General features: G+C 41.7%; 1 protein-coding gene across 7 annotated transcripts in view; it reads left to right on the top strand.

Moving 5' to 3' along the window:
• Positions 1-5,509, top strand: part of TMCC1 (transmembrane and coiled-coil domain family 1) — a 258,047-nt gene extending 252,538 nt beyond the window's left edge. For 3 of the 7 annotated variants that reach the window (XM_014796767.2, XM_087431560.1, XM_087431559.1), the window contains exon 6: positions 1,506-5,507. In XM_014796767.2, the coding sequence (XP_014652253.1) occupies positions 1,506-1,820 (315 nt within the window). In that variant the 3' untranslated portion in view covers positions 1,821-5,507. Of the gene's footprint in view, positions 1-1,505 lie in introns of all 7 variants that reach the window. The other 4 variants (XM_014796771.2, XM_014796769.2, XM_087431561.1 and 1 more) reach the window with 2 other exon arrangements.
• The last annotated feature ends 8,863 nt before the right edge of the window (positions 5,510-14,372 follow it).

A 14,372-nucleotide genomic window follows, 5' to 3' on the forward strand; every position in this document is an offset into this window, starting at 1 on the left:
AAGGAGGCTTTTGTCCTAGCTGCCAAATCCAAACCCTTTACAGATACATTGCCAGGCAGTTTGTGAGAATAACACAAGGCAGTAATGTTTAAGGCTAACAGCCCTGTAGTTTCTTCTGTGGGAAGACAGAATATTTAACTTTTTCTCATTCCACTTGGGAGGTATTTCTAAAAGGACAGTTGGTGGTCTCATATGAAAGTATCTTAGTCTTAGAGAAGGGAAGTGGTCCAGGAAACTTGTATTACAGCAGCCTAAAGGAATCAAGGGAATGTCTAGATCATTTGCCCAGCTGCCATCTTCTCTAGGTCCCAGAATTCTGTTTTGGTTTTTCTCCCAAGATCTTTCTAGGCTAGGAAATATCCATTGTCTATCCATTCTGTAGCTAGCTTCAGTCTGAAGTTGCCTGGCCGTCCCTTCAAATCCCAGGAAATCGGGACCCATTGAAACCAAGACCAGAAAAACCCAGGGCTCCCACCACTGCTGAACTTTGGGGAGTGTCTGACCATAGCCAAGGAAATAGATTGTGTCCTTTGAATGTTATGGTAAATTTTATATAAACTCATGAGTGAAGGTCATGGCCTTGAGGGAAGCAGATTGCTTGTAATGTTTGGTCTAGTGTTTGGACATAGTGTCCTCTTTACAGAGATCACCCTAAAAAGGAGAGTGTACTCTTCTTAAGAAGACAGAGCAGAGAGCCCTTTCCATTGATTTACTTGACTTGAAAAACACCAGGTAATGTGTACAGAATGGCCAAAGGATGTTCACCTCTCCATTATTATAGTGGAAAAGTTGAAAATAACCTAAATCTCTCCAATAGGAAAGTGGCTAAATAAACAGTGACATATCCATACTATAAAATGCTACATAGCAGTTAAAAAGATTGAGGTGAGTCTCTATGTATTGACATGGAGAGATTGCCAAGACCTACTGTTGAGTGAAAAAAGCGAGTTGTGGATCAGTTCCCATAGTATGATACTATTTGTATTAAGACAGAAAATAAGAAAATAATCCCATAGGCATATATATGTGTACACTTAAAACACAGGTGAAAGGATGAACACACACCAACTGACAGTGTTACTTCAAGGGCAGGGACTAGAATTGAGGAAAATATCAAAAGAGACTATGTGTCCTATTTGAAATTTTTTTATGTTGAACAAGTATGTGTGTCCTGTGCAACTTAAATTAATAATTTTTAAATAGGAAAAAGAGAAACAAAATCATGTATCTGAGGTCTTGTCATTAAAAGGTTCAGGACCAAATCTGATTGTGGCCACTGCTTCCTGTGAGCTATCCCCTGGGAATGCACTGGGGAGCAATTTAGGTGAATAATAGTTGTTGGATAGTGAGTTATATATTTGGCCTCTCATATTCAAGGCTCTAGTATATTTAAAGCATATTTAAAAGTATTGGCATAGCTCAAGATGCATCTGGCTTACCCAAGGGGCATGTCAGCTACAGTATTTGTGAGCAGAAGTTTAACTAATCCCTGTTCTGGCCCACAGGAGGCCCTGGAGGCGTGCCAGACCCGCATCTCTAAGATGGAGCTGCAGCAGCAGCAGCAGCAGGTGGTACAGCTGGAAGGGCTGGAGAATGCCACTGCCCGGAACCTTCTGGGCAAACTCATCAACATCCTTCTGGCAGTCATGGCAGTCCTTTTGGTCTTTGTGTCTACAGTAGCCAACTGTGTGGTTCCTCTAATGAAGACTCGCAACAGGACGTTCAGCACTTTATTCCTTGTGGTTTTCATTGCCTTTCTCTGGAAGCACTGGGATGCCCTCTTCAGCTATGTGGAACGGTTCTTTTCCTCCCCCAGATGATGCTGGCACAAGAAGGCAGTGCTCCCCTACCCTATGGCGAGTGCATGCAGTGAAGAATTAGACAGCAACTTACCTACTCTGAAGTTTTCTACAACAAAAGAGTTGAGTGAATCTGTTTACATTTAGAATAATGTTTTTTTCTTCAAGAGACGCAATTGCAATAGTATTTTTTAGATTTTATCCAAGAAGTTTTTTGGGCAAAAATCTTGGATCATTTTTATGTAGCATGATTTTCCTTGGGATGCAAATCTTAAACAGTCCTTTAACATGAACCAACAATCTGGAGCACGCTGAAGAGCATTCTAAATTGTGGCTTGAAGGACTACACTAAAACCCACTAAAAAGATGCGAAAACCTGATTAGAGAAACCAGTTAAACTTAACACCCTGCCTTGTCTGGGCTCACCACCTCACCCCTTCCCAGACTAACTTTACTGTGAAATCCTACCACATTCCATGTCTGAATTTTTGGATTCAGGGTGGATTTTCCTTGTCCGTGGAAGAATACATGGATCTCCCTGGCTTTCAAGCCAAGTTGGCCACTCATGCTAACTGTGGAAGCATGATCTCTTTTGAACCTGGTCCCTTAACCTTTGCTAGGATACAGAAGTGAGAGCATCATGCCCCAAAGGATCACTGCACAGTCCTACTACAGTATTTTGAAGTAGCCCTCTAAATACTTAATTTTAAGCAAAATCCCATGGCCGCACTTTTAAGGTTTTTTTAAATACATGTATAGTCACCAGTTTAAAAAACAAAAAATCTGAACAGCATACTTGAAGAATGTAATACTCAAACTCTCAGTGCTTCCTTATGGTTTCTAATAGGATTTTTTATTATTGTTATTATTGGGTTTTTTTGGAAAGGGTTGGGAGGGTCTTTTATTTTTCCTTTGAAATAAAGAAGTGATGTTTTTAAAAGAAGAAATGTGTGGATATTTAAGTGTGCTGCTCCCTCTTGTCTTGAAACAGTTTGAGTAAAGGAAGACATGCTATAAATGCTGCCCTCTGATGCCCTTGTTTTGAGATGCAGCTTAAATTCCCTTCTCTGTCTGCTGCTACTGCTTTTTGGTGTCCTGCCACCCCCACACCACCACTTTATGGGCTTGGCTTGGTTGGAGAGGAAAGGGGTGTGCAGGGAGAGTGGGAGGCTGTTTTCCACAAACCAGCATAATAGGATAGAGATTTTTTTGCCCCAAGAAAATGTTCACCCAGTGACTTTGGGCTGGGGTTGTCTCTAGGAAAAATTGAGACTATATTATGAAAGTCATAAATAATTCCTTGTGTTTCCTTAATTTATTTTTTAACACCCTCTGATTACTGAAACCAAAGTGATGTGGAATCTTCTGTCTGCATTTTGACCCCAGCATTCTTAATTTCAAAGCTTTATTATGTCTGCCTGAGAGAATCAACTGAAGGGTGATTCTCCCTAAAGAGCAGAAGAGGAAATGTCAGGTTAGAAGGACCCAAGTTTGGGGTGTAGAATGCTCTCTGTTCATCTAGACTGACTTATTAACATAACTTGGGCTTTTAGAGCTTATCTAGAAAACTTAGTTAACCTTATTTTAGTATTAAATCACAAATGCTGTCCCCTCTTGGCGTCAGGTCTGTGCAACCAAGTGATGAACAAGGGGCACATAATATGCCCTGAAAAGAGTAGCAAAGCATGCTTTGCCTATTTCCCCCATACCAGGAAATTTCTTTTGGAACTAGATGAGCATTGCCTTGTCTGTCTGAGAGGATGAATTACATGACAGCTCCAGCCTCTTGTGACTTTGGCAGGCTGGCCTTCTCAGAGTCAGCATGTTGTTTCCATAATCATTTTGCTGTTTTAACTCAGGTACCCCAATCTTCACTCCATCCTCAGATGATTGTAGTACACCTGTTAGCTCTGTTGACCTCTCAAAATTAGTGCCCAGAGCAGGGACCATAGGGGTGATTTTTCTTTTAAAAAGTAATTGGAACCAATTCATGTTCAGGCCAAAAACAAATTTTTCCCAAGCCTATGTATTTAAAATATTAACTTTGCCTAAAAATATTGCAATGACTTTGGGCAAGAGTGCCAAAGGACACCATGACCTTGTCAAACTAGCAGTTTCTCCTCACTTTCTGCTTTAGAGTGGGGAAGAGAGCCCCACAAAGTTATTGAAAATATGCTCTAGCCACAATCCTCCAGTTTTTCTAAGGTTGAACCTTTGAGTCCCCTAAACTGTAGTGGCTACTAAGTTTTGTGGGCACTGGAAGTCACTGTGACAGATGGATTGAAATTGTTCCCATTTGCCTTGGGACAATTTCTATCAAAGGAAGGTTTTCACCTCTGGAAAGCCCCCTGAGCTCCCAGCCAAACAGGCCCACTCTAACTTTCCATCCTCCTCTCTCAAACTGTCTTAGGAAGGACCTTCTGGTAGGTCAGGCACAGTAATGGCTTTCTAGCTTTCTTGTCCCTTGATTATTCCCCAGACCCAACAGTTGTCTGCATTTAATGCTATTTGTTAACCTCGCATCTGTTTTCCTGCCTTCCCCTACTTCCTGCTGCCCATACCTGTTGCCTTTGAGTATCTTTGAATTGTAGTTGTTCTTGGATTCTCTTGTCTATTCAGAGCTCTTCTATAACCTCGTTCTAATGGTTTAACAATTGTTCTGTGGGTGGAAACTTCCCCTCACTTGAATGCTTCTTCTCTTTTAAAGACTACATGCATTCCCTTTGAAATGAAGCATTCCTGGATTTCTTGTTGATGCGTGAGGCTGGCGGTGGTAGCCTAGGTGACTCTGTTTAAGTTATAGAATGACTAACATTTTACCGTTTTAATGATAATTGAAGGGCACTTCTGTCTGCTCCAATTTCAATTCCTTGGTATATACTCGGTACATCCTAGCAAGGAAGGCCTTCCATTCCACTGGCTCCTTAAGAAGAAAAAGTAGGTTAAATTTTACACTTCACTGACTGGAGTCTTCTTTTTTCCCTGTACCCCCTCCACCCAATTAAGGTAAAAATCTGATACGAAGAAAAAAACAGAGATCAAGCCTTCCTCGCTAGCGCTGTCCTATTAATGAGCGTATTTTCATGTGGTCTTCACTGATTTGGTTTTGTTTCTGATTTCATCCTCCTTTGAGGTACAGTCAGATGAAAATGCTGAATTCCGAGTGAGTTCCAGTGAGGAGCTGCCTTTCGGCTTTGGAAAATATGCATTCAAAACAAAAGCAAATATTATAATCAACAAATTGACGCAGGCAAAATTATGGTTCCCACCCCCAAATGAAACTGGGGATTTTGAATGTGGCTCTAAGAGTTAACATTTTTGTCTGTCTGTTGTGTATGCTAGGTGATACCCTCAGTAGGATTGACTACTAGACTGTAAGTGTGTTTTATCAAAGTAAGAATAAAAACTCGCACGAATTGATAAGTACAGAAATGACACTTGTGAACGTGTGAACGTTAACACTGTAGTTGATAGATCTTAAGCTGCTAATTGTTGAGAGAGAATTATGTTTTGTCTGGTTGCTGCAGATTCTCAGCAGCACTTTTACTGTACATACAAATTGAAATAAAGACCTCAGCTATTAACGAGGTGGTTGGACTTGGGTTTGTTTTGCTCTTTATTTTTGTGTGTTCAGTTTCCAGTGACAAGTTTGTCAGTCTGTAAACTTCCCACTAGTTCGTGCATTAGAAAGTGTGTGTGAGGGGCCGGCCCGGTGGCACAAGCGGTTAAGTGCACGCACTCAGGTGCGGAGGCCTGGGGTTCACCGGTTCGGATCCCGGGCGTGCACCGACGTACCGCTTGGCAAGCCATGCTGTGGCAGCGTCCCATATAAAGTGGAGGAAGATGGGCATGGATGTTAGCTCAGGGCCAGTCTTCCTCAGCAAAAAGAGGAGGATTGGCAGATGTTAGCTCAGGGCTGATCTTCCTCACACACACACAAAAAAAAGAAACTGTGTGTGTGTGTTTAGCAGGTATCTTGAAACTATAACTGATAGCTGGGTAGCTGTCACTGTCTCCCTGGATTTTATACACATCATTTCAGACTGGCGCTTTACCACAATTCCTGTAGACTGGTAGATGGTAAGACTGCCTTTTAGATCTTTGGAGGGAGTTCCTTAGAGATCTTGGTACCCCAAAATTCAGCATCTGATGACCCCAAGATGGGTATAATAATCTCTGTCCCTTCTTACCAGACTTGGTTAATAAATGTTATGATGAGTGTGTAAACATACTTTGTAAAACATTGAACATTTGAAGTTCTATATACATGTAAGGCGTTATTATCTAGCCTAATCCCATCCCTGGTTTTGTTGTAGAGGTAGTAATTTCTATTATGGCTTTTCCTTGATGATTTTTAGGAGGCCTCTGGAAATCCAGAAGCTCTAATCTTGGCTTTGACAGGGTACCAAGCAGGGACCTGATGACTTGGTCCTTCACAGCCCCAATCTGAATGTCGAGATATTTGGGCCACACTACTGGCTTACTAGCTCTGTGCCTCCTTCCCCAGCTATACACTAGAGATATCACACCCGTCTTGATCCTACCTAGTATGTATTGTGAAAATAAGAGATGCCTCTTGTGAAAGCTTTTAAAATTGCTGTAAGAGTGCCCTCAAGCTTTTTGAAATGCAGACCAGGCTGCCATGTACAGATGTGCAGGTTGTACATCGCCCAGTCCCAAGGGGCTCCATAAGTAGGCTACACTGAACAACACATCTTGGTGTTGTTCAATGCATAATGGGCACACAGAGCAGCCCTGATTATAGGTGATATATAATTTCAAAGCCTGCTTTATTTTCATCCATTAAAAACTTTGGAGGTGCTGGCCCCGTGGCGTAGTGGTAAGTTCACGTGCTCCGCTTCGGCGGCCTGGGGTTTGCAGATTCAGATCCCGGGCATGGACCTACACACTGCTTATCAAGCCATGCTGTGGCAGGCGTCCCACATATAAAATAGAGGAAGATGGGCACGGGTGTTAGCCCAGGGCCCATCTTCCTCAGCAAAAAGAGGAAGATTGGCAACAGATGTTAGCTCAGGGCTAATCTTCATCACCAAAAAAAAACACTTGGGAGAGTGGAAGGCTGGTAACAAATTTGAGAAGCTGCAGTGTAGAAAACAGAGTGGGGAGACAGTGGAGGGTATGGCAACTAGAAAATGTATGCCTCACCTAAAGGATTCAAATGTATTATTTTTAAACTATGGGCTAAACTAAACACCTAGCCAACCTGTGGCTTCAAGTCTAGGTAATGAAGAGTAGCTAACATTTACTGAGTACTTATTGAATGCCAGACATAATGTTTGGTACTTGACACGCAGTTCTCACTTAATTCTTGCCACAGTCTTACACAGGCAGTGTTGTCCTCATTGTCTAGGTAACGAAACTGAAGCTTGAGTTACATGGCTTGTCCAAAATTATACTGTTAGGAAATGGTAAATGAATATGATGGAAAACAGGTCTGTGCAGCATATGTAACAAAAGATGGGTGTCCACAATGTGGCAGTGTAAGAGTTAATACAAACCAAAAAGAAAATGCAACTCAGTAGAAAAATAGGCAAAGGTTGTAAAGAAATAGTTCACAGAAAAAGAAATGAATCACCAATAATCATTCAAAAGAAAATGTTCACCCTCATGTGTAAATCAGTGTATTAAATGGAAAACAACAAAGCCAGTTGTGGAATAGTATATAGTCTCCTATTTATGTTGAAAGTATTTTTGTTTGTATAAATAAATGTATGTAAGTGTTTAGAAATGAAACTGCACATTAAACTGTCTCCAGTAGTTAACTTCTGGGAAAGAGAGTGGGAGGAATGGTGGTGAAACAGGACTTGCATGCTTGACTCCTTTAAAATTTGAATCTCTTAATATGAATGTATTTTTGTATTTTTTAATATAAAAATATCAAAACTTTTTAAAAAGTAAATAATAGGTCCACTGAGGAGAGGTGAAAAAGGGTTGAATAAGGTTCCTAATGCCAGATTAAAATAGACCATCTTTTACTTTAGGATTGTCTTATAAGGGGCTATGGACCAATTTCGGACCACCTATCGGGCTTTCATCCAGCCCTGGATTTCTAGGCTTGGTGGTCAAATGGATGTCCCACTGCCAGAGGGGACGTGTGGAGAGATGTGCTTGCAGCAGCTGGTACAGCCTGTTCAACCCAGCCCTTCATCCAACAGCATTTGAGAGCCACTCTGTGTACAAGACTGGGCTGGAGAGAGGTGCTAAATTAAGGAAAAAGGAACTTGGTAGAACGAGATACCATGTTGTAATAGAGTATGCTGCCATGTGTGCGAGTGAAGAGAAGGAAGCAGTTCTGACAGGGCAATTGAGAAAGGCTCAGTGGAGGAGGCAGTGGTATCTGGGCTGAGAGATGATGGGTTTTTGATGAGTGGAGATGAGTGAGGAGGGCATTCCAAGTTGAAGGAACAGTACTAGCAAAACCACGGAGGTGCGGTGAGGGTTCAAGCAATGGATGTGGGCCTTGGATGGCTGGTAGGCTGCCTGGAAGAATGTGCAGCAGTAACCAAGGTAAAAATGGTAGGCAGTGGGGGGCCTGGTTGCAAGAAATCTTGAATGCCATGCGAAAGGTTTACCCTACGGCTACAAGAGAAGCCATTAAAGGTATTGAGAGGTGCAGTGACCCAGCCTTGTGTTTGAAGATAATTATGATCCTTTCAAAAGGAATCAGTAGCCTCTTTTTCATTTCATCCAAGTCAGTTGGCTGGTTGAGAAATGCTGTCCCAGGTATTTGGTCTTTTGCCTTTTGATCCTGTAACGGGGAGAGCTTAAATTTTTTATTTAATATCTGGGAATTGAGGGTATAGGAAGTTCAAAGTTCAATTCTTATTACAAAAAAAAATAAAGTCCCTATCACCTGTGGCATTAGAATCCTTAAATCCTAGAGCAAGAGTACTAAACAAAATTTATTCAGGCTTCTGCCTTAATGAGTGCTTAAGCTGCCAAAGGAATATTCTTTTAGAAGACTTTATTTCAGTAGTTATCGAGACTGTTAAAATGTACAGCAAACCATGATGAAAATAAATTACAATAACCACTGTACCCTAAACAGAAGGTTATGAGGATTAAATAAAATAATTGTACAGTGCCTCACCCAGCACCTAACCTAGAGTAAGTGCTCCACAAATGGTCTCGATTATTAATATTATTAATGGACTGAGAATTCCTTTAGGACAAGGACCTGTCTCACTCATCTGGATCTCATAAGGATATATCACGTCTCCCATTCTTCCCCAACGAAGGGCCCAGTAGCTAGAATGTGGGCTGTCCCTGGCCAGCCCTGGATCTTGAGTTGATTTGGGAAACCAAAAAATCAGTATGTGTCAAGAATATCCTGACCATCGAAACAAGAAAAGAGAACATCACAGCCATAGAGAACACAGACTTGCAAACGGATGCACATACAATTGGCTAATGATAGATTTTTACTGATGATTTCTTAGCCACAGGCAAAGACATTGTTATGTTCTTGTCTGTGTCCTCAGTTCCTGGAGTGGTGCCTGGCACGGAATAAGTGCTCCTTTAAAAAGTGGAATTTAGGGGCCAGCCCGGTGGCTCAGTGGTTAAGTGCACGCACTCTGCTTCGGCCACCCAGGGTTCACTAGTTCGGCTCCTGGGCACACACTGATACACCGCTTGTTAAGCCGTGCTGTGGAGGTGTCCCATATAAAGTAGAGGAAGATAGGCACGGATGTTAGCCCAGGGCCAATCTTCCTCAGCAAAAAAAAAAAAAAGAGGCAGATTGGCATCAGATGTTAGCTCAGGGCTGATCTTCCTCACACACACACAAAAAAAGTGGAATTTAAAAATCACTATTTAATGAATCCCTATTCTGTGCCAGGCATAGCACCACTTGTTTTACTTCTTGCAGCTGCTCTGAAGAGCAGGTGGTATAATTTCCACGTTGCAGATGAAAACAGAAGTTCAGAGGGGTGTTTGGATTTTATCCCATGGACAAGTCGTTTCACTAGTAAATGGCAAAGTCAGGATTTGAACTCAGCTGTGTTTGCCTTCAAGTCCCTGCTATTTCTGCTGTCCCGTTTGCTGGACAAGGAACTAAGATTTGTGGGTTTCAGACTCTGTGTAACCTTGAGAAGGCAAATGACTTAGTTTCTGGGCTTCAGTGTGCTTACTATAAAGTCACCTTAGTTCTCTCCCAGCAATAAAATGATATTCTCGATAATTGGTGCCCAGCTCATGATCTCCTTAGAAGTGTAGGCTGTAACCACTGAAAGGGTTAAACACTGGGACAGGACTAGGTGGGAATTTGTAGCTGAGATCTAGGCATGACCATAATGGGAGTGTGTGTATGGTAGGGGGCAGCTGGGGGAGCAGGAAGCCAGGGGAGGGGTTTTAAGCAAATGTAACAAAGTGTCTGCATGATGGTGGGTACATGGGTGTTCTGCTCTCTTACAGTATGAAATATTTCATGATCTAAAAGAAAAAGTAAAGTATCATGGCATTGACATAGCACATTAATGGGAGCATTAAAATGATGATAATTGGGCAAATTCCCCCTCAATATGTTCTTCATGAAATCTGTGAGTTGTGTTCGTCTGGTCAGAATTTTTACAGAGCACATCAAGACATCTGTGGTACTTCAAAAACCAATGTTCAAAAAATACATGTAGTATCATTTCTATCCCATTTAGTTTTTCATTTGCTGTAAGGATGAAAGGCTCATACCTACAATGAGTTATCTGAGAGAACTACTAGTTGCAAGCAGCTTAAAATGTTCTCATCATTTAAAAGAAAAAAGTATTGTTTTTAATAGTTGATTTTTCAAGCACAGAAAGTGAGAATTTCAAACATCAAACCGCAAAGGTTTTGCCCATTTTAGATGCCCTATCACATAGTTTGATTTTTCTTTGTTTTGAGACCCTTTTATTTGGTTCCCAAAATGTTTATATATAAATTTTGAATTTATCGGTGAACCTTTTTCTCAGAGAAACTAAAGAGTGTATGTTATTTGCCAGTGTTAAAACTTGACTTTACAAGTGTTATAAGTTGCAGCTGGCAGAGTCCTTCACAGCCTCGTTTTAATAGGGACCTGGAATCACACTGCTGTAAGCACTGGAAGCATTTTTTTTCTCTTACTCATTTTCAGTATCTTGCAAAACATGTGACACCTTCCTGTTGAAATGCATTCATCATCATGACCAGGTTGTCGGCCCAGAGAAGCTGACTCGCATGATTGGAGTGTGACACTATTTGCCCCTGCACTAAAACAACCCAGGCTACTGTACCTTTATTCTTTTTTTAAAGTGGCAGCTTTCCTGAGATATAATTCACACACCATATGATTCACCCATTTAAAGTGTTCTATTTGGTGGTTTTTAGTATATTCACAGAGTTGTGCATCCAGCATCAGTAATTCCAGAACATTTTTATCACCTCAAAAGGAACCCTGCACTCCTTAGCTGTCACCCTCCTATTCTTCCATCCCTCTCAGCCCTAGGAAATCACTAATCAATTTTCTATTCTTTGCCTATTCTGGACATTTCATATAAATGGAATCATACAATATACGGTCCTTTGTGACTGACTGGCTTCTTTCACTTAGGATGTTTTCAAGGTTCATCCACGTGGTAGCATGTTTCAGTACTTCATTCCTTTTTATTGCGGAATAATATTGCATTGTATTGTATGGATATATCACATTTTTATCCATTCATCAGTTGGTGGGTATTTAGCTTCTTTCTACTTTTTTGCCTATTATGAATAGAGCTGCTGTGAACATTCATGTACAAGTTTTTGAATGAATATATGTTTATGGGCTGGCCCCGTGGCTTAGCGGTTAAGTGCTCTCGCTCCGCTGCTGGCGGCCCAGGTTCGGATCCTGGGCGTGCACCGACGCACCGCTTCTCCGGCCATGCGGCTTCTCCGGCCGTGTCCCACATACAGCAACTAGAAGGATGTGCAACTATGACATACAACTATCTCCTGGGGCTTTGGGGGGAAAAAATAAATAAATAAAAAATTATAAATGAATGAATATATGTTTCATTTCTCTTGGATATATACCTAAGAATGGAATTGCTGGGTCATACAGTAACCATGTTTATAAACTTTTGAGAAACTATCAGACTGTTTCCAAAGTGGCTGAACCATTTTATGTCCCTACCAGCAGTCTCCACATCCTTACCAGCACTTGTTATTACTTGACTTCTTAATTATACCCATCCTATGGGTATGAAGTAGTATCTTATTGTGGTTTTGATTTGCATTTCTTTCATGACTATGTATTTTTATTCCTTTTTTTTAAGTTTATTTTTAATGAGGTAACATTGGTTTATAACATTATATAAATTTCAGGTGTCATTATATTTCAATTTCTGTGTAGGCTACATCATGTTCACCACCCGAAGATTACCATCTGTCACCTGTCATGTGCCCTTTTACTCCTTTCGCCTTGTGTATTTTTATTCTAATATCTTTTTTCACAAGCTTTCCCGTCTACATCCTCCCAACCCAGGCTGTGGCTGTCACATTTCATTATTGCCCATGTGCTTGCCTTACCTAAAAGCCTTTCATTTCCCCTCTAAAAACTGCTTTTCATCTACTGTGGGCTGGAATTCCATATATCCCAACTTGTCAGAATTATGTCCTGAGTAAGATTAAATAGGTTCTGAATGAGGCCCCACCAATAAGTAAGATATGTGTTTGGACTTTGTGACTGCTAATCTAGCAGCTTTGAGACTATTTCTGCTTAAAACCAAGATTTTATTTTTAAAAAAAAAGGAAGAAAGGAAGCCAAGAAGGATGGAAAGGAGACAGCAAGAAAGGAAGAAAGGAAAGAGAGAGAAAGGGAGAAAGAAAGAAGGAAGGAAGAGAGCTCAGCCTTCCACTATCTGTGTGACCTTGGACTTGGTTGGTCCCAAGTCTTCACGCAGGTGTCCCACCTCTCCTTGCTTCACTCCTCTGCACCTTTGCATGTTCTGTTCCCTCTTCTTGCAATGACTCCCACCCCCAACCCATTTGTCTGCCTGGCAGGCTCTTATTCATTCTTTTATTTAATTCTTTATTAAGGAATTTTTCAAGCATAAGCAAAAATGAGTAATGTAATGAACCCCAATCAGCAATTACCAACTTGTGACCAATCTTGCTCCATTCATATCTGCCCCCCACTCCCCTCAGACTGGATCCTTTTGAAGCAAATACTAGATAGCATACATTATTTGTCCTTTTTTATTTTTCTGGTCAAATACAGTGAAATTCACGTAACATAAAATTAACCATTTTAAAGTGAACAATTCAGTGGCAATTGGTACATTCACAATATTATACGACGACTATCTCTACAGGTTTGAAAACAGTTTCATCACCTCAAAAGGAAACCCCATACCTGTTTAGCAGTTGTTCCCCATTCCCCCCTTCCTCCACCCCTAACCACTATTCTGGGTTCTGTCTCTATGGATTTGCCTATTCTGGACATTTCATATAAATGGAATCTCTAGTATGTGACCTTCTGTGTCTGGCTTCTTTCACTGAACATCATGTTTTCAAGGTTCCTCCATGTCGTAGCATGTATCATCACTTCATTCCTCTTTATGGCTGAATAATATTCTGTTGTACAGAATAATATTCTGTTGTTGAGAGATTGGGGTCTTGCCCAAGGTCAGCCAAGTAGGAAAGGGTGGAGTTGACCAGCAAGCTGAGGCCTTGATTGTTAGACGGTGTGAGTGAGTGAAGAGAGGAGAAGTGGGAGAGGCAAGTCTTGAAGCAGAGCCTCAGTTTCTGCCCATCTGCCCTCTGCTCAGTGGACAGCTGAGAGCAGAGGAGGCCAAGGGCCCAGGGGTGCAACAGAGACACTAGGGCCGAGGGGATTGCTGCAGGCTCACAGTAGGGCCGCCTACTGCTTTCCACAGGGCTCAGGCCAGACTGGCCACAGCTGGAGGACAGCATCTCTGCCACCCCTTGGAACCCAGAATGCATGGACAGAACAGCAGAGCACGCTCGGGTCCTGGTTTGTCCTGCAAAGCCCTGGTGGTCAGGGTAGCGAAGGGCAATGAGGCCTCTGGGGAAATGTCTCTGTGAAGTCACTCAGAATGATCAGAGCAGGTATCCTGCCTTCTGCCCAAGTTTGACACCCTGTGACCTCAGGCCAATCACTTCACCTTTCCCTCCTTCTTTAATTCGGCTGAAAAACGGAGATAATAGCACCAGTCTCATGAGGTTGCTACGAGGGTTTCATAAGTTAATCCATGTAAAGTACCTAGAACAGTACCTGACACACAGTAAACGCACAATTAACATAAACTATTGTTGCTGTTATTTGGAAGCTCTGCTCCCATGTACATCCTTTGCTACAGCCATGACAAAATGTCGCCATTCCTATACTTGCTCTCACCTCCATACCTTTGCACATGCTGTTCCCACTGGCCCTCTGTCCCTCTGCCCACTTAGGAAATTTCTATTCTCCTTTTAGAGAGCACCTCTCTTCAGAAGTCTTCCTTGACCAACCCTTCTCCCCACACCACGTCCTCTAAACAGCCCAGCAAAGCAGTCTTCACTCCCCTCTCTGAGTATGCTATGCTGGGCCTTTGTAACAACTCC

This window comes from Ceratotherium simum, chromosome 5, assembly GCF_057802395.1.
Source record: "Ceratotherium simum simum isolate JZ-2026a chromosome 5, ASM5780239v1, whole genome shotgun sequence".
Lineage (NCBI taxonomy): Eukaryota > Metazoa > Chordata > Mammalia > Perissodactyla > Rhinocerotidae > Ceratotherium > Ceratotherium simum.